General features: G+C 42.2%; 1 protein-coding gene across 1 annotated transcript in view; it reads left to right on the top strand.

Moving 5' to 3' along the window:
- Nucleotides 1–17,534, top strand: part of LYPD6 (LY6/PLAUR domain containing 6) — a 106,851-nt gene extending 89,317 nt beyond the window's left edge. The window contains exons 3-5 of the mRNA XM_029224491.1: nt 703–801; nt 15,172–15,302; nt 17,202–17,534. Of these exons, the coding sequence (XP_029080324.1) occupies nt 703–801; nt 15,172–15,302; nt 17,202–17,369 (398 nt within the window). The 3' untranslated portion in view covers nt 17,370–17,534. The remainder of the gene's footprint in view (nt 1–702; nt 802–15,171; nt 15,303–17,201) is intronic.
- Nucleotides 17,535–20,213: the final 2,679 nt, after the last annotated feature.

Here is a 20,213-nt window from a genome sequence, read left to right as displayed (position 1 = left end):
GTTTTACTTGTGTTCATTTGTGTGTGATTCTGTGTGTGTGTGTATGTATTTAGTTCTACATAATTTTATCATATGTAGGTTTGTGTATCCATCACCAAATCTAGACACTTAACGGTTTCAATAGCACAAGGATTCCTCCTGTTGGCCTCACACCCATGTCCCTCTGACTCTCCCCCCACTACCTGGCAACTGCAACCCCTGGCAACCCCTAATACTTCCTCCATTTAAAAAATTTTCTCATTTAAAAGATGTCACACAAATGGAATCATACAGTATATAACCTTTTGGGATTGACTTCTTTCACTCAGGACAACTTCCTGGAAATTCATCCAGGTTGTTAAATGTATTAATAATTCATTTTTATTGCTGACTAGTGTTCCGTGGTATGGATGTACCATGGTTTGTTTAACCTTCACCCATTGAAGGACATCTGGGTTGTTTCCAGTTTGGGGATGTTACAGATACAGTTGCTATAAACATTTGTGTACAGATTTTTGTGTGAATGTAGGTTTTCATTTCTCAGGGATAAATGCCCAAGAGTGCAGCTGCAGAGTCATATGACAGTTGCATGTTCAGTTCTTTAAGAAATTGCCAGGCTATTTTGAGAATCCTTTTTAAAAAATAAAAGCGTCTCACTTCACCATGCAGGATTCTGTGCTCAGTCTAAAAATTTAATCTTCTCTCTTGATTTTTTTTTTGTAGCCACACCATATCCTGGTGGATTTAAGTGTTTCACCTGTGAAAAGGCAGCAGACAATTATGAGTGCAACCGATGGGCTCCAGACATCTACTGCCCTCGAGGTAAACTCTCAGTAGACACACTGGGCTGCCCAGAGCTGTCTACGAGTGAATGGCCTGTTGACTATGATGCATGTATAGAGAGAGGCATGCTTGCAATCTCAACCACTTCTCTTGTCTAAGGCTATTAGTAGATCTTTTATGCCACATCAGTACCTTATCATCAAACATTGTCAGAGACATAAACTGGTCCATAGACTTGCCCCCTTTCTTATGAAGCATCGTTGGAGCTCCAAAAGAGGTGAGTGATACTTCTCACCCCCAGGCCCAACAAATGCCAGATAAGAAGAGAACAGCCAGCCTGTAATCCACTCTTCGAAGCATTAGTCATTGCCTAGTAACTTCCTTTAAGTAAAAATATGAGTTGCTGTTCATATAAAGATCCCATTTATTACATATCTTGCCAGAGGCTTCTATCCCGAGACTGCATGAAAGCTAGAATTCTCGATGTCATCATCGCACAAATAAAAACCCTGAGCTTTTTAAACTATTAAGTTCTCTTTGAGGGATAAGATGAATGCCCAATCAAAGCATGAAATTTTGACCCAAAGGCCCATTTCAAAATGAAGTAGATGCTTCATATTCATGTTCAGATCTCTTTTATCCTATTGAATAAAATAGATGGTTATATTTAGATATGGAGTCACTGTTAATTGGCTGTTTTGTGTTTGAAGGAAAGTCGATTCATTTGATGGGGAGGTGATAGGATGGGATATTTTATTGACAAATGTTTGAGCGTGTAGTTAGATGGGCTTCGCTGCTGATCTAATTCAGTTGTTAAAATGACTGAACACAGCAACAGCAATCTGTTATTTTTCAATGTAACACAAGAGCTCTTCTACTCACCCCAGCAGAAGGCACTCTGTTTCCGCTGGAGGACTGAACATCAGGAGAGCATGGAAACCGCAATGAAGGACAGGTGTCAGCTACCTAATCCGGTGCTATTTATTTAACCCATGAGTCTCCACCCAGACTGCCCAGGAGAAATACCTGTGGGTCTTTTCAAAACCACCTGGACCTGCGTCCTGCCTAGACCAGTGGTTCTCAAACTTCGGCATGACCATCATTCCCTGGAGGGCTTATTTAAATACAGATCTCTGCCCCTAGTTCTGCCTTCCCCCTCCTTCCTATAGGTCTGAGATGGGGCCTGAGAATTTGCATTTCTAAAGCATTCCACAGTGATGCAGATACTGCTGGTCCGGAGACCAGGCATTAAGAACCACAGCTCTAGACCAACTGAACCTACGTCTCTGAGGTTAGGGCCCTGCACCAGTGTGTTTAAACAGCCCAGGTGATTCTAATGAACAGTCAGGGACAGAAACCACTGGGAGCTCCTCTCCCCACTCATAGAAAGCAAAATGCACTGTTGTCATTTCTAGGTTCTTCTTATTTACTTTGAGGAGTAGAGAATGTTGGTAGGGTCCCAAAAGACCACAGGAAAGAGAAGAATGTGGAGACACTGATGATCGGCTTATTCATAAGCTAGGCGTCCAGCCATCCAGGTAATCAAAGAGAAGTTCCGGGCTTCCCTGGTGGCGCAGTGGTTGAGAGTCCGCCTGCCAATGCAGGGGACATGAGTTTGTGCCCTGGTCCGGGAAGATCCCACATGCCACGGAACGGCTGGGCCCATGAGCCATGGCCACTGAGCCTGCGCGTCCGGAGCCTGTGCTCCGCAACGGGAGAGGCCACAACAGTAAGAGGCCCGCGTACCGCAAAAAAAAAAAAAAAAGAAAAAAGAGAAGTTCCATCCGCGTTGCTTTCTGCAGTCACGCACTCACTCCGGAACCAGCGGCGTTCTCTAACATTACCACTACAGGGTGAACGTTTGGGCGGGTTGCTGACGGACCTGATTAAACCACTGCTTCTCAGACTTGGTGGCACATTGAAATCACAGGTGAAAACACCGATGCCTGGGCCCATTCCCAGAGATTCATATTTAAATGGTATGGGTGCAGCCGGGCATTTGAATTTTTGAAAGCTCCCCCCGGGTGGTTCGAGTATGCAGCAAAATTTGAGAACCACTGTAAACAGGGACTCTGGACAAAAGCAGGATAATCTGCTTGTGTAGCCAATAACCTTTGGGCTGGTTCCTGCTAGGACAAAGCGGGCAGATGAGCTTTTGAAGCTGTTGCCACTGGTTAGAGCTACTGTACAGGAAACGTGACAGCGCTTCTCTCCGTATTGCCCTGGCAGAGATGATACAAAGGAAAAGGAGGTTTTGTGAACTGGTGCTTTCTTGGGCCTTGGGCTGTATTTCACAGAGGCCCAGTTTCAAGTCTGAAGCTGTACAAGTCTACCTCTGTCACAAGGGGAAAACAGAGACCGTGACACTCTGCTTGAATTCTTCTCTGGAAATGAAGAAGTTCCACCCTGATGTGTTCTTTCGAGGTCAAAATCTATCCTTCTGAAGTACAGACACCTGGAAGTATCTCAGGTCTTTACACAATTTCTCCTTCTTCCCTTTTTTATCTTTTTGTCCTGACATTTATAGGAATACATGGAAAGTGATGCCTTGAGATGCTTGCCATAGAGCCACCGTGCCAAACCCTCTGGGGGATTATGCAGCGAAAGATAGGAATCAAGTCTCTTCTTTCAAGGACCTGGCAGTTTAGCTGGGAGATAAGATCTGAACATATCACATGTCAAAAATAGCAGGACAAAGGCATGTGCCAGAGGAAACATGGCATTAAATGCTTGGGAGTTTAAGGGAAGAATTGCAGTTGTGGGGGGTGAGGCGGCCAGTGACAGCATCCCGGGCTGGGGAGATGGCAGCAGCCCGACAGGTGGGCAAGGCGGGTGGCAGAGTGAAGGGAGCATATCTTCCAGGAAGTCACTCAGAGCAGAGGCATGGAGTGTACCCATGTGGGCTCAGTGGACGGGGGGAGACCTGAACTGGGTGTAGCAGAATATGCTGGGGAATAATAGGAGCAGGACAGGGGAGCCAGGCTATTTTTGTGGGGCCTTGAACATCAGGTAAGGAGAGAGGACTAGCGCTGTAGACTGAGAAGAGATAATTCCTTCTTGTCCAGCCACGTTTGCCACGAACCATCAACATTTCCTCTGGGTTCTCTCCAGATTTTTTTTAGCAATGAAAATAATGCTATTATTATTAGATTAAACTATAAAATGTGTCTACTGAAAACTACTGAGTAAGCCTACATTTTTTTTTTCTGTTTATTATTAGTTTGTTTGAAGCAGCCGTAGGACTACCAACAGGCTTGGTAAGGGCAGCTCAGTAACTGCTGTGGAAAGATGTCCTGACTTTCTGGGACGTTCCTCGTTTTCTGTTGGTTTATTTTGTGATCTATTTAACGAGGTTTTAGTTATCACACGATGTGAAAACAACTGGTTGAAAGTGAAAAAAACCATTTCGTGTAAATATTGAATTTTATCTCTGTGGAATAAGCTTGCATCCCAGATTGCTTAGGAGATTAATTGAATTTCAAGTTCCCTGTCACTCTGACTTTCGAAATGTGTGTTATGTAAGTACTTCCTCCTGCATTACATTGTTATTGACTTTGGCGCCTACAGATTCATGGGACCGTACTCCCTCCCGGAAGTGAGAATTTAAGATGCCCCCCAATGATGGACTGCCGTTGTTCACCTCCTCAACTTCCATTTAGTCTTCGGCCCCTTCCTTTGCAATAACCTTAATTTCATCAACTGCTCATTATAAACCAATGCAATTTTCTTGCCGCTGTGAACCAGAATGGTAAAGGATCTTGAAATCATATTCTGTGAGGGACCAGTTGAAGGAATTGGTGAAGGCAAATGAGAGTTGAATGTCCCGTGTTCAGGTCCACATGGTTTTTGCCTGTGACTTTTCTCTGTGCTGAGTGATTAAAAGCTCCTTGAGACAGGGACTGTCTAAGTGTTTATTAAGAGTCTGTAGAATTAAATGTCAAGTCAAAACCGTGCAGTTTTTTAAAAGGCTTGTTCTGTGGAGGATACCTAAGCCGCTAAGGATTTTATGTTCCTCCTTAATTATGAAGTGCAGATGCCTCCCTCAAAGGCAAAATCTTCACTGGAAATTATTGCTGATATAAAGTCAGACCAAGAGAAATCTTGAGATAGAGGGATGCGTATCATTTTAGTTCCAGCTTCTATGCTGTTCACTGGTTTTCTGTGAAAGTAAAGAAAAATCTGAGCATGTCCCTTGGTGGCTCTTTCTATATTTGTTATGTGGTATAAGCAGGGAATATACATGTAATCCCCAGTTCAACTGAAGACAAGCCCCGCGGTTACAGATTTTCAGGAAAGACTTCTTTATGTCGACTTTTTTCAGCCCAAGCCCAGGCTGAGACAGACAGCGTTTTCATTGACTTTACTTAAGGGTGCATTTTTTTCTCTTTTAGGCAATGTTACACATAGGATATAGCCCTTCAGGGTTTCTGCCATTATACAGGGGTCTCTACACTACCTCTACACCCCATGAGGACCCAAGGCCTTGCATCTTCTTATCGTTTATCTATTAACCTTCCCCTCTCCCACCAGGGTAAAGAATTCAGTACCTTCCTCAGTGTTGGCCCCTGGGATTTCCCTTACTTTCTGGAGAGTTCATGTGTACGTTTACAAAAGGTATTGGTTATACGTTATCCAACACTTCTGCCTGCTGTGTAATGAGGTAGTGTTCAAGCGACCTATCTTGTCATATTGCTAAATGGAAATCTTAGACTTCCTCCTTTTTTATAAAGCAAAACTTTTAAAATTAAAGTTTAACATACATTCTGGAAAGTCCACAGATCATAAGTGCACAGCTTGTTGAATTTCCCCAGCATGAACATGCAGTGTATCTGCCACTCATGTTAAGTCGTAGAACCCCAGAAGGCCACCGGGGTCCACCAGGCTTTACACCCCACCTCCCAAAGGTAATGCAACTGTGACTGCCATGCAGATTTCTATAAATGGAACCACACAGAATGTCCTCCTTTCTTTCCCACATTCTGTATGTCAAACTCATCAGTGTTTTTTTGAGTCGCAAAGTCATTCTTTCTCCCAGAAGTACAGCAGATCATTTTATGAATATACTAAAATCCATCCATTCTGTTGATAGGCATTTGGATTGCTTCCATGCACAGCAGTCTTGTACATGTCTTTTGGTGCGCGGATATATGCATTTCTGCATATATCTATCCCAGGTCCCACACCCCGGACAGGCGGTACTCATGCTTTGCCTTTACTGGATTTTTTTTTTTTTTTTTGCGATACGCGGGCCTCTCACTGTTGCGGCCTCTCCCGTTGCGGAGCACAGGCTCCGGGCGCGCAGGCTCAGCGGCCACGGCTCACGGGCCCAGCCGCTCCGCGGCATGTGGGATCCTCCCGGACCGGGGCACGAACCCGTGTCCCCTGCATCGGCAGGCGGACTCTCAACCACTGCGCCACCGGGGAAGCCCTCTTTACTGGATTTTGCCTAACAGTTTCCAGAGTTGCTCTACCAACTTGCAGTCTCTCCAGCAGTGCCTGAGAGTGCTGGTTGCTGCACAAGCTTGCCAACACGTAGTATGGACAGAAGCAATAAAAGCTAGAAGTAGATGGAACGACGCTTTTAAAGCACTGAACACATATAACTGCCAACGTAGAATTCTATACCTAGCCGGTCAGCTCCCCTCCTCTTCCACACTTCCCTTGTCTCCTGGCTTCCCTGCTCACTCTGCATTCCTGTTTGCGACTCCCAATTCCCGCTAGACCGACAAAGGTTCTGCTTAGCTTCTCGGCCCCTCAGCAGGGCTTTCTGCCTGTCTTCTCAGCCTCTTCATGTGTGCAACTTCTGATCAGCAAGTGCCTCGAGGGTAGAACAGGTACAGGGTGTTGGGCTCAGCTTACCGTGTTGCTGGTTTTGCTGGTATCTTGTTCTTCAAATCCTATCTGCCTTGGTAGCTCACCTATGCTTTCATAAGATTTTTGTTGCTATTTTCATTTTATCCTACCATTTCTTGGTTCTTCTCAAGTGGCATTGGAATTCTCAGAATCACTCTTCAGTTAGAATTTTTCCAGCAACTTTTTAAACAAAAGTTCTTCTGTCAGCCTAAGCAAGATTTTTTTTGTACCCTGAGAGCATCTGACCTACTCTAATTCAGTGTTTTTGACTAAGTATTTTCTGTTAACACAGTTGCCTCAGATAGGAAGCATCCATTTGATGCTTTTGCCTGTTGCTTTGATTTTAACTACTATCCACCGTAAAGTCCTGTTTATCCTCACTAGCTTTGCATCCTTTTCCAGCCACCTCCTTGGCCTTTGTCTGGAAATAAAAACATTGCTTTCTGAGTTTCAGTGATATGCTTTAAAAGAGAGATTCCTCAAGTGAGCCTGTCACCTGTCCTTAAGAGCTGTGGATGGTGTTTTTAAAAAAGAGAGAAGTATCTGTTTGGTGGTTTCTTCAAGAGATGCTGACTGCAGGGTAAAGGGGAGCAGTTATGAGTCAATCTGGTTGATAAGTATTTATTTTTAATTTCTGCCTTGAGAAATTTCTTACTTGGGAAAGAAAAGAAAAAACTAGTCACTCAATATTATGAGAGATTCGTCCATTTTGTTAGATCTACTTCTGGGCCGTTCATTCTCATTACTGTGTGAGTATATGCCATAACTTATTTATTTATTCTACCATTGGGCATTTTTGTAGTTTCCAAGGGTTTTTTTTTGTATAAAGAATTCTTCTATGAACATTCTAGTACTTATCATTTTTGTTGGCTATACATGTAAGGGTGGAATTGCTGATTCCTAGAATATGCATAGGTTTAGATTTAGTAGATCCTGGCAAATAATTTTCCAAAGCAGTTATACTGTGTGAAAGTTGCACAACTGATTGAAATATAGTATTATTTCACTTTCAAATTTGAAGAGATCACTCAAACTACAGAAATGGAAGAGGTGTTATAGATATCATAGAACTAAGTTAAAATGTTATGATTTGGTTCAATCTTGAGTTGTAGAAGTCAGGTACATGTATTCTTCCCACCCATCCATCTCTATTCTTAATACATTAAGCACCTGCTATATCGTGCAAGGTCCTGTGCTGTATTTGGGAAGCGGGGGTGGCAGGGAAATGCAGACATGAACAAGAATGGACTTTATTCTCAAGAAGATTATAATCTTGAACAGTACATCTTAACTGGGAGTGATTTTGCCCCTCAGGGGACATTTACTAATATATGGAAACATTTTTGGTTGCCACAGTTGGGACTGCTACTGGCATCTTGTGAGAAGAGGCCACAGATCCTGCTAAATATCCTGCATTGTACAGGTCAGTCCCCCAAAACAGAACTAGCTAGCTCAAAGTGTCAGAAGTGCTGAGGATTTTTGGAAAGACAGAGCAGATGTATTTTTCTATTCTTCCTTCTAAGTACAACTAAAATCCTGAATATTATATATATGAAAAAAAAAAAAAAGACTCTGAAAGATGGAGAGAAAAAGGCAGACTAGCTAAGGACCTCAAGACCCAAGGAGGTGAGTTGCCTGGGTTTTCTTTTTGTCCCATATTTTCCAGACTTGGAGATGAAGAAGCTGGCAACCTGGAAATGCCACAAGTACCAAATAAATAAATTCCAACGAAAGTTAGTTCTCCGTAGCCAAAGGACCAAGAAGCGGGTAGCCCAGAAAGACAGAAATCTTCTAGACAATAATCACTCTACTCCAGCCAAATACCACAGAAAAAAAAATTATAGGTCCCTCCCCCCAAGCTAACAAAGACTTACACTTCCACACTCAACCGGCTATGATGAGAAACACCAACCTCTCCTGAGATGCTGTCAGAAAAAAGTGAATAGGAGAGACTTTTATCCCCCCTAGGTGGTAATGAGGCCTCTCCCATGGTGTCAGTAGAGACCATGTCTGGGGCCTGGACTTCCACCCTCATCCAGCAATAATGACAACCCCTCCCTGTTGGGGTTGTGTCAGAGGAGGCCTAGTGGAGAGTCAGGACTCCACTAGTGCCCAGTGGTAATGAGGCCACACACACACATCAGTAGAGTGGCATCAGTTAAGGCCATGTGGGGATCATTAACAAGGTACTTCCACCACTCTCAGCCAGCAAGGTATCATAGGAGACCTAGTGAGGAGCTGGAAATCCCACTTCCACCCAGAAATAATTAGGAGAGCCCTCTCAGCTGTGAAAGGAGACAGAGTAGGGAACCTGGACTTGACTGCTACCTAGCAGTAATGAGGCAGCAGCCCCCCTTCCCCTACTGGGACTGTATCAGAGGACATTAGCTAAAACAGAAGGTTTAAATAAGATCCAGATGACTATACTACCCAAAGCAATCTACAGATTCAGTGCAATCCCTATCAAACTACCAATGGCATTTTTCACAGAACTAGAACAAAAACTTTCACAATTTGTATGGAAACAAAAAAGACCCCGAATAGCCAAAGCAATCTTGAGAAAGAAAAACAGAGCTGGAGGAATCAGACTCCCTGACTTCAGACTATACAACAAAGCTACAGTAATCAAGACAGTATGGTACTGGCACAAAAACAGAAATATAGGTAAATGGAACAGGATAGAAAGCCCATAGATACACCCATGCAAATATGGCCCCCTATCTTTGATAAAGGAGGCAAGAATATACAATGGAGAAAAGACAGCCTCTTCAATAAGTGGTGCTGGGAAAACTGGACAGCTACATGTAAAAGAATGAAATTAGAACACTCCCTAACACTGTACACAAAAATAAACTCAATATGGGTTAAAGACCTAAATGTAAGCTCAGACACTATAAAACTCTTAGAGGAAAACATAGGCAGAATACTCTATGACATAAATCACAGCAAGATCCTTTTTGACCCACCTCCTAGAGAAATGGAAATAAAAACAAAAATAAACAAATGGGACCTAATGAAACTTGAAAGCTTTTGCACAGCAAAGGAAACCTAAACAAGACGAAAAGACAACCCTCAGAATGGGAGAAAATATTTGCAAACAAAGGAACTGACAAAGGATTAATCTCCAAAATATACAAGCAGCTCATGCAGCTCAATATCAAAAAAAAACACAACCCAATCCAAAAAATGGGCAGAAAACCTAAATAGACATTTCTCCAAAGAAGATATACAGATTGCCAACAAACACATGAAAGGATGCTCAACATCACTAATCATTAGAGAAATGCAAATCAAAACTACAATGAAGTATCACCTCACACGGGTCAGAATGGCCATCATCAAAAGCTCTACAAACAATAAATGCTATAGAGGGTGTGGAGAAAAGGGAACCCTCTTGCACTGTTGGTGGGAATGTAAATTGATACAGCCACTATGGAGAACAGTTTGGAGGTTCCTTAAAGTACTAAAAATAGAGCTACCATATGACCCAGCAATCCCACTACTGGTCATATACCCTGAGAAAAACATAATTCAAAAATAGTCAGGTACCACAATGTTCATTGCAGCTCTATTTACAATAGCCAGGACATGGAAGCAACCTAAGTGTCCATCGGCAGATGAATGGATGAAGAAGATGTGGCACATATATACAGTGGAATATTACTCAGCCATAAAAAGAAACGAAATTAAGTTATTTGTAGTGAGGTGGATGGACCTAGAGTCTGTTATACAGAGTGAAGTAAGTCAGAAAGAGGAAAACAAACACCGTATGCTAACACATATACATGGAATCTAAAAAAAAAAAAAAAATGGTTCTGGAGAATCTAGAGGCAGGACAGGAATGAAAACACAGACATAGAGAATGGACTTGAGGACACGGGGAAGGGGAAGGGTCAGCTGGGACAAAGTGAGAGAGTGGCATGGACATATGTACACTACCAAATGTAAAATAGGTAGCTAGTGGGAAGCAGCCTCATAGCACAGGGAGATCAGCTTGGTGCTCTGTGACCAACTAGAGGGGTGGGAAAGGGAGGGTAGGAGGGAGTCACAAGAGGGAGGGGATATGGGGATATAAGTATACATATAGCTGATTCACTTTGTTAAACAGCAGAAACTAACACAACAATGTAAAGCAATTATACTCCCATAAAAATGTTTAAAAAAAAGATCCAGAATGTCATAACATAATACCAAAATGTCCAGGTTTCAATAAAAAAAATCACTTGTTGTACCAGGAAGATCTCAAACAGAATGAAAAATGACAATTAATAGATACCAACAATGAGATAACTAAAAGGATGTTAGAATTACCTAACAAAGATTTAAAGCAACCATAATAAAAATGTTTCAACGAATAATTGCAAACAAACTTGAAACAAATGAGAAATAAAGTCTAAGCAAGGAAATAGAAAATATAAAGAAGAACCAGATGGAAAGTTCCGAACTGTAAATACTGTAACTGAAGTTAACACTGAGTGGATGGGTTCAACAGTAGAGTGGAAGAGAGAGGAAAGAATCAGTGAACTGGAAGGTAGAACAATAGAAATTACCACATCTGAACACCAGAGAGAAAATAGATTAAAAAATTTAAACAAAAACAAAAACAGAGCCTCAGCGATCTGTGGGAGTATAACAAAAGATTTAACACTGTGTCACTGGAGTCTCAGAAGAACAGAAAAAGTGCAGAGCTGAAAAAAGTACTCAAAGAAATTATGGATGAAACCTTCTAAATTTGGTAAAAGATGAAATCCTGCAGATTCAAGAAGGTGGGTGAACCCCAAAGAGGATAAAACTAAAGAAATCTACACAAAGACACACAGACACAGAAAGGAAGTGATGAAAGAAGGAAACTTGGAACAGCAGAAAGGAAGAAAAAACATGGTAAGTAAAAATATGTCTTTGACAATACGATTGTCTTTTTTCTTTTGAGTTTTCTAAATTATGTTTGATGGTTGAAACAAAAATTGTAATGCTAATGTGGTTCTAAATGTATGTAGGGGATTGCTGAAGACAACTATATTACAAACAAGAGAGGGTAGTAAGACATGAACAGAGGTGAGGTTGCTATACTTCACTCGAACTGATAAAATGATGCCAGGAGACTGTGATGAGTTATGCATATAATTTAATACCTGAGCAACCATGAAAAAACACACACAAAAAACCTATACAAAGAGATACACCCCAAAACCCTATAGATAACTCAAAATGGAATTCTAGAAAATGTTCAAGTAACCCACAGGAATGCTGGAAAAAGAAAATAGACAAAAAACAAACAACCCAAAATAGAACAAACAGAAAATGAAAATTAAAATGGCAGAATTAAGTGCTACATATAAATAATTACATTAAATGTAAAAGTAAAAGGAATGGATTGGCAGAATGTACTAAAACACATGACCCAACTATATGCTATCTGCAAGAAACTCTGTGTGTGTGTGTGTGTGAATTTCATAAAAATTGTATTCTCCAATAGTTGATTAAGCTCTCTTACCCAGTTCTGATTTTAGTTGAATGCCAGTGAGTCTCAGAGTAAAAGACTTTTGTTTCACAGCCTCTGGGAATTCCATGCAGTTGTGGAATATGAGATATAGAGGCTGAAAGTAAACTGGTAGAAATTCAAATCCATCTTTTATCTTTTAGATAAAAGTCTTTGAAATCCTTTTAGTGTGAAGTTATCAGCAGGCTTGATTCTCATATAACCTCATTACTAACTCAAGGATTATTCAAAATGCATGGCAAGCAGGGCTCTGGGGCTGAAACTCAGTTTTTATTAATCCTACCACCAGTGATAAGCCACATGTGGTCCACCTAGTTCTGCTTGGGAAATTCTGCCTGCTTGCCCCGTCCTCTCACCCCGCCTTGGAGATCACAATACAAATTCAAGGCTTTCGTAAGTTATCCACTAAAGAAAGCTGCTCAACCTTGAGCATTTCCAAAACTTATTGAACCACAGAACCCTTTTCCACGTTAACATTTCACAACTCACCTTGGGGTTTTGCGAGGTAAGAATGGATATTTTCAAGTGATTGATGCTTCAGATCTGAGGTCTTTACTGCTGCAAGTAACGGGGTACTCTCAATATATCTTTGTTTTATGGACTGGACTCGGTGAAGTGTAAGAAAAAATTCTTATCCAGTCTCATCACTGATCACCATTTTCGCCCCGGAATGGCGAGAATTGGCTTACTACGTATTGGGCTTTTGCATATCATCTTGAAAAAAAAAAACAAAAAAAACAAGGTTCATCAGTTGTTTCTACTTTCACATAATGGGATAAGCTTCCAGTTCATAAATTAAAATAGAGTTTGTTATGGACATAAAAGTATGAACAAAAAGTGGTTATATCATGTTCACCAATTGTTATTTTAAGGCTTATCCTTAAAACAAGATAATTCAATACTTGAGGGACAAACCTCTTTGTTCCCTCAATACTTGAGGGAAAACCTGATTTCCAAAACTGAAACCATGAAATGATTTACTTATTCCATAAATGTATGATCTTATCTGCTCAGATTTACACTTGGAGCAATAAAACCTCTGGCAGCTGCTCCAGCTGCGGGAAGAGGAGACAGGAGATAAGAACGTGGCTTTCTTGAATGTCTGAAGTGGGAGTGGGGCTAAGAAAGGCGTCCCTAGCATGGCCATTAACATCCAAGTCTGATACTAAAGAAGTAAACCAGTCCTCTTTGAAAGATGTGGTAAAGCTCTCAGGGCACTGGCCTCCATTTGTTAAACCCCGCTAAAGTCTTAAAAAATAAATAAATAAATCATGCCATCTCCTCTTCATCAGAAAAACAACCACTCCAATTTTGAAATATTTTCGAGCTTTGGGAGAATCATTGCCAGGTGCAAAACTTTCAGGTTTTCTTGTGAGCTTATAGAGTGACCTTACTTTTACCCCACTCCAAAGAGCCCCCAGGATCTTAAGCAAGCTAGGGACTGCCCTCACCTGATCCCAAGTGATGAAATTCTGGTCGGGGGGCAGTGTAGTGACAGCGTTTGGGGGAGGGCATTGACACAGACTCAGTTCAGGTACACATACCAATGTTGGGCAAGTCTTCACCCTTAGCGAGACTCAGGCCACTCAGGTTCTGTCGGGTGGGGATGTCTAGGAAGAATATTAAAACCCCTGATTTTCATGACTCCCAAGATGTGTCTGTGTGGTCTGTATTAGCTCATTCTCAGGGCCGAAAATCCCTGAGCTTTCTTCTGTTGATGTTAGCACTTTGGTGAGGGGAATTTTTATTGCCTAATAAATAATATCATAGAAGGTCATAATTCCATATTAGCCACGAAATATCCAAAATGTATAAAGCATGAAAAGTTCAGTCCAAGATATGGATGAAAAACACCTCAATGACATTTCTTAAGAATTATTCTTTTTGGGCTTCCCTGGTGGCGCAGTGGTTGAGAGTCCGCCTGCCGATGCAGGGGACACGGGTTCGTGCCCCGGTCCGGGAAGATCCCACATGCCATGGAGCGGCTGGGCCCGTGAGCCATGGCTGCTGGGCCTGCGTGTCCAGAGCCTGTGCTCTGCAACGGGAGAGGCCACAATAGTGAGAGGCCCGCGTACTGCAAAAAAAAAAAAAAAGAATTATTCTTTTTTTTGTTTTCGATCTAAAAGTGGAGCAGGAACTTTCTCCTAAATCCCAGACTTAGAAAGCTGAATACCACCTGGAGGCCTTAAAGAACTACACTGACAAAACCATTTTTCTTTAAATTGCAAGTTAAAAAATTCTCCATAGAATTTTGGACGAAATCTCACGTTTTCAGACTCCTAAGCTTAGAGGGACTCTAGAAACTCACTTCATGGTCTTCGTCTGCCTTTTTGGAAAGATACTGAAATCACGCTGGGGAGAGATGGTGAGACTCCTCAATCTGGAATACCTTTCTTGTTGGGTTGGTTATCTCCTGTCATGAATTGTAGGATCCAGCTATGCTCATAGGCAAGAAGTTCTCTTTTGGATAAAGTCATTTTCTCCAGATACAATGAATCTATTTTTAATCATTCTGTCTTACTTGGAAATAGCTGTTTCCCAGTCGTGTGTGTGAGCACACACACACACTTGGACACACACACACACACACACACACACACACACCAGTCTCCCCTATAGTCTTTTCTCAATTTGAAGATCTTTGTTACGTGCCTCACTTTTTTTCTTTTAACCTCGTGTTCTTTGAATGTTTTCACCCCTTCGTCTTCCTGAAATTTACTATGACTCTCACATCCTCAATCATCGCTCCAAACCTCTCCTCCCCTAAAAATAAAAATCAACACAGTGGCAAAATGTGTTGGAAGGCAAAGAGTAATACCACTGGGTCTTGGTTTATGGAGATTTTATGGGCAGAGAGACCAGTATTCTTCAGAAGGCCTCCTTTCTACCTCGGTGAAGTGGATCTGTCCAAGGAGATCTTTGGGACCAGATATCAACTTAACACAGCATATGTTCCGGATGCTGTTAGATCCTAGTGTCGACACACCTGTTTCTCTTTCAAGCAGGTTGGGCTAACATTTCCCATCTCAATTAAAACATATTTTCTCTGTTGACAGAGACTAGATACTGCTATACTCAGCACACCATGGAAGTCACAGGAAACAGCATCTCTGTCACCAAGCGCTGCGTTCCTCTGGAGGACTGCTTGACCACTGGCTGCAGAGACTCCGAGCATGAAGGCCACAAGGTCTGGCAACAAAGCAAGTGACAGGACAGCACAGTCAGGCTTCCTCCTCTCCAGGCGCCCACCGGGGTTCATGAGCCAATCCTTACTCCCTGACGTAGGCTGGCTTTTGACTGTCTTTATACCGTTATGACAAGATGCTTCCTTTCCTGTTGGCACTAAAAGAATAAAAATTTATACTAGGGCACAGGATTACTGGTATAAATTATGTAAACACAAGACCAAGAGGGTATTGGAATTACTGTAAGCCCTTTCTTCACTCAGAAGAAAGTAATAAAGTTACCAAAAGGGACAGGAGCAGGGGGCCAGTTATGCCCTCATGGTAGAGCATTGCAGATATACTAACAGTTCAGTCAGCTGAAGATGGCCAAGGCAATTTAGCTTTGATAACTTTCTGTAAAGCGGGGTTCATATCTCTATTGGGATGCTGATTTGGGGAGGGTATCCATTGGCTCCTGAGTCATTTGAGCAGGTGACAAGAGGACCATCTCCTTGTGGGATGCCTCCCTCTGGTGCCTGGTCAGAAGCACTCAGTGTAAAACAAACTTAGAAGGCAGCCTTGCCTTCTATGGAGAAGGAGAATATAGAGACTCAGAGAAAGGCAGCCTGACTCATGGTTGGAGTGGGGGATGCTCCTGACTCTCTCGCCCGTCGTTCCGAGCTGGCTGTACCTGTGATCTTGTATATCAGCCCTTGACCTTTATTTGGAGGCTGCCCACTTCTCCCCATCAGGCTGCCTTCCTGGTGGTTGGGGGCAACTCCCACTCTTACTGTTAGTAGGGGCTTCTTTCTCTTAAGAAGACACCCAATTTTCAAGTAACTTGTCAAAAACACAAAGAATTTTTTTTTTTCAGTTCTACTGAGAAATAATTGTCATACATAATAAGTGAAATATGAAAGGTAATCCCAAGGGTTTTACTTGACCTCCCCCCTCCCCCAAGCTAAGCTTGGCTCTCAGGTTATAGTGGCTACTGTAGCAAAGTGGAAGCTATAGATCAGAGAAGTGATGTCATGTGCTCAGGTGATATAGCTAGTAACAGAGACAGAATCCAGAGTCACTTCCGACCTCTAGTTTCTCTCCTCAACATTATAATGTCGTCTTAGCCCATGTCAACTGTGACCAAACTCAGACCTCTGCAGGATAATGACTGTATAGGACATTAAGCATCATAGAGTTTTTAGAACATTACTGTGTATGAGAATCACTTGGGGATCCTGTTCAAATGCACATTCTAAATTCCTCAATTTGGTGCAAGTTTTGAGATTCTGCATTTCTAATAAATTCCCAGTTGAAGCTGAAGCTACTGTACTTTGTGTAGCCAAGGCCTAAAATAATCTCTGTCTATAACCCTTTGGGGTTTACTTTTTCTTATGATGTGTGAGGAAAGCAGTATAAAGCAGGAGTAATTGCGTAAATGAAAACCCTCCAAACTTTAACTCACCCACTGGGATGGAGCTAATCATGCAGACAATTCTAATGAAAGTAAATACTTAAGTTTAAATTCACTGCGTTGTAGCCACTTCACTTTCACTGTGAAAACTTGGCAAATGAACGTTTACCATGAGAGTGTCTCTGAGAAAGGTAAGTATTACAAGTCCCATTTCATAGATGGAAGAGCTGAGACCTAGGAAGACTGCAAAACTGTGTAATAACCACATGGTAGGATGTCAAAAACAGAGTGCACATTCCTAGAATTTAGTCTGGGGGACAGGGGTTTATTGTGATAAGCTAGGTGAAATTTCATCCCACCCCCTTAAATGCAGGGTTGGTGTCTCCTTTGTAAAACAGGTAACTCTCATTTGAGTCTTGCTGTGAGGGAGACAATTCCTTCAAAAATCTCTGGCCCCCTCCCAGACCTGCCAGCTTCTCATCACCCTTCTTTTTCTCTTCCTTTCTTTCAGGTCTGCACTTCCTGTTGTGAAGGAAATATCTGTAACTTGCCGCTCCCCCGAAATGAAAGTGATGCCACATTTACCACAACGTCACCCATAAATCAGACAAATGGGCACCGAGGCTGCATGTCAGTGATAGTGTCCTGCTTGTGGGTGTGGTTGGGACTCACGTTATAGCAGCTCAAAGGCACCATGTGTCGTAACGATCCATGGGGACTTGGAGGGTCCATAGTCATGCATGAGGCCTGACAGTAGTCACACATGTGAAACCATAACACTCACGGATGTCTTCACGGCCAAGCACTTCCACTTACCACGGGGAACAAGCATTGCTCCAATGTAGTCATTTCAAGTCCAAGACCTCATCAAAGCAGCCTGCCCCCAAAACAGTCCCTGGGTTCTATACCATAAACCTTTGTTTCCCCTCCAAAAAATAGCTCTGCATTTACTGAGATTTGGGGCTTTTAGTTTGGAATACATGCACGAGCCACAGGAGGTCCTGCAGCCCTCTGAGATGTTAGGCATATGTTATATGGACACGTGTAGATCTGTGTTCTTCAGCAGAAAGGTCAATGACCCCTGGTTTGAGTGGTCCAGTCATGAATTCATTTATAGCTTTAGAGTTTTAAAACTTTGATTCCCAAATGAATGGACTATTTCCTTGGAGAGTCTGACCAAGTCCCTAGAAAACTAGTAAGCAGTTTGTCCAATTTAATTGTCCCAATACTCTTCTCCCAATGGCGGGACTCACGGGACATAAAAAAAAAAAAAGGCAATCATAAAAGTTTTTTTTGTATGGGAGGAGAGGTGGCTGGAGAAGGATTTTTCCCAACTTAATGGAACTAGCACCCATAAGGTGACTGTTTATCCCTTCATATAATTGGTGAGATTGGCCTTGATTTGGCACCTAACTGTGCTCCATGAAATCCTGGATTCTACCTGGACCAATAGGTACCCAAAGAGGCTGACAGCAGTATGGGGCTATTTCCTCCAGCCATGAGATTCTATTCAGGCATAGCTAATTGAGACAGAGAGAGGATTTCAAAACGAAAGGCAGATGTGCGGGGTTGATCCGAGTTCGTTGTGAGGGCGCAGTTAAGTGTCTCTGCCAAACCTTTCATCTGCAGTTTACACTGCCCCAGAGCCTTCTTTGTTCTCCCTCTTCCAGATCCCCAGTGACTTCAGGGAGAAGGTTCTGCATTAAGTTGTCTCAAGATTGATAGGAAAAGAAGATGTAATATCCTAGGATGAGAAGTAGGTGGACCACTGGAGTGATGGTGAGACTAGTAGAGAGACCCAGTAAGATGTTTTTATTTTTTTCAGATGATTGCTTTTGAAGTAAATGGTAAAACTTTCACCATCCTTCCTATATTTTTGGCACCTCCAATTTTTTCTTCTTCCTTATAAATCATTTATACAATATTTATTTTTGTATGGCATAACTAGAGACTAAAATATATTGTAAAAGATTCTTTATTCTGAACAAAATGATCGAATTAGAATACATATTTTTCAACAGTGGTAGAGCTTGTAATATATGTTTGCTGAAAGTTATCTATAATACTTGCACCAGTGTTGAAAAAACTTAATTTATGTTGTGAGTAAGAGTAATGTGTTGGCCTCAAGGTTTTTGCTCGTGGTTTTCTCAGTGGTATTGTCCCAGAAGTATTCGGGTGGTGACCATCACTGGTATGAGTTTCTCTGCAGGGTTAGGGGGTGTATTTCCATGAACTTCGGTGGAGTCGTTGCTGATCAGGAGGCCAGTGTTGTCGGGGTCCATCTGCCCTGCAGAGGAAAATGTCTCAGGCTCATAAAATGAGCCCCCCTCAGGGACCCAATGTGAACTGATGGCAGAAACTCTGAAACAAAATCATCTAAATTGCATCAAAAAACCTTAATTCAGAGTTTGGTAGGTTTATCAATATGTTGCTTACAACTGGGGCAGGGGACGTAGAGGGAGAGAGAAAGCAAGACATTTACTAAGCACCTCTTATGTGCCAGACGCCACAGTAAGCACTTTACATGAGTCGGGTCATGTAATCCCTGCAAGAACCCTGTCAGGAACGTTACTAGTATTTACACGTTACAGATGAAGGTACTGAGGCTCTAAGAAGTAAAATGAAGCCTTTCCTTCCAGTTTAGGTTATATGGGATGAGGTGGGATGGACGAGGAAGGGAAGGTGGAATTGCCACCCCTAGGAAGACTTCCAGGCCTGACATCATGGGAGTTTGTCCATTTTATCATGTGGAGTTTGTCTAGTCCTGCTTCTATAGGATGCCATTTGTGTGTGTCCCCAGACAATGTTTTCTCTTTAGGGGGTGTGGGTATGGCTTCCTCATTCATTCCTTTTGCTGTCAAAGAGGAGGCAGGTTGATCTTCCATCTGAAGATGCCATAAGACAATGACAATTTGATGTATATACCTACAAATACATTTTTGTGCATGGGTCACTCTCCACTGACACCTTCCAAGTACTGCATGTGATTAAAATAAGAGATAAAGTCCAAATCTTGGTTCTTAATGAGAAGGCACCACTCCAAAGCCTCCCTGATGGTGTGTAGGGACCAGATCCACAATGGTGCAGACTCATCTACCACCAAGGGGGGTCACTGCAAATTCCACACAGATGTGGCTACATGTACGCCATGCACCTGTCAGAATGGCTGGTGTTTCATTCTCTTCAAAGAAAGTGGTTTGCTCACCATTCCCAGCCTCAAGGAGCCAAGGAAGGGCCATTCATGTGGAAGGCCCAGGACTAGTCATCCATCTGACTTTTCTACCGCATTAAGCCTTCCATTAAATCCTACGGTTGGTGACAGCTTGAAGTGCAAAGAGCCGCGATGTGTATATCAACCTGTGTGCCATTTATTTATTTTTAGACTCCCCACAGCGTTCATGTCATTATGGGATTAATGCCTAAATTTTGTAAATATTGTACATTTTGTAAATCAGTGAATAAAGGTTTTAAGTGTATCTCACTGGGCTCCTCCCTGCAAATGCACATAGTCAGTGATTAAGGC

The sequence above is a fragment of the Monodon monoceros genome, unplaced genomic scaffold (assembly GCF_005190385.1).
Source record: "Monodon monoceros isolate NGI ecotype Baffin Bay Population unplaced genomic scaffold, NGI_Narwhal_1 Super_Scaffold_16, whole genome shotgun sequence".
NCBI classification, from domain to species: domain Eukaryota; kingdom Metazoa; phylum Chordata; class Mammalia; order Artiodactyla; family Monodontidae; genus Monodon; species Monodon monoceros.
Note: the sequence above shows the minus strand (reverse complement) of the source record. Positions and strands in the feature narration are given on the sequence as shown.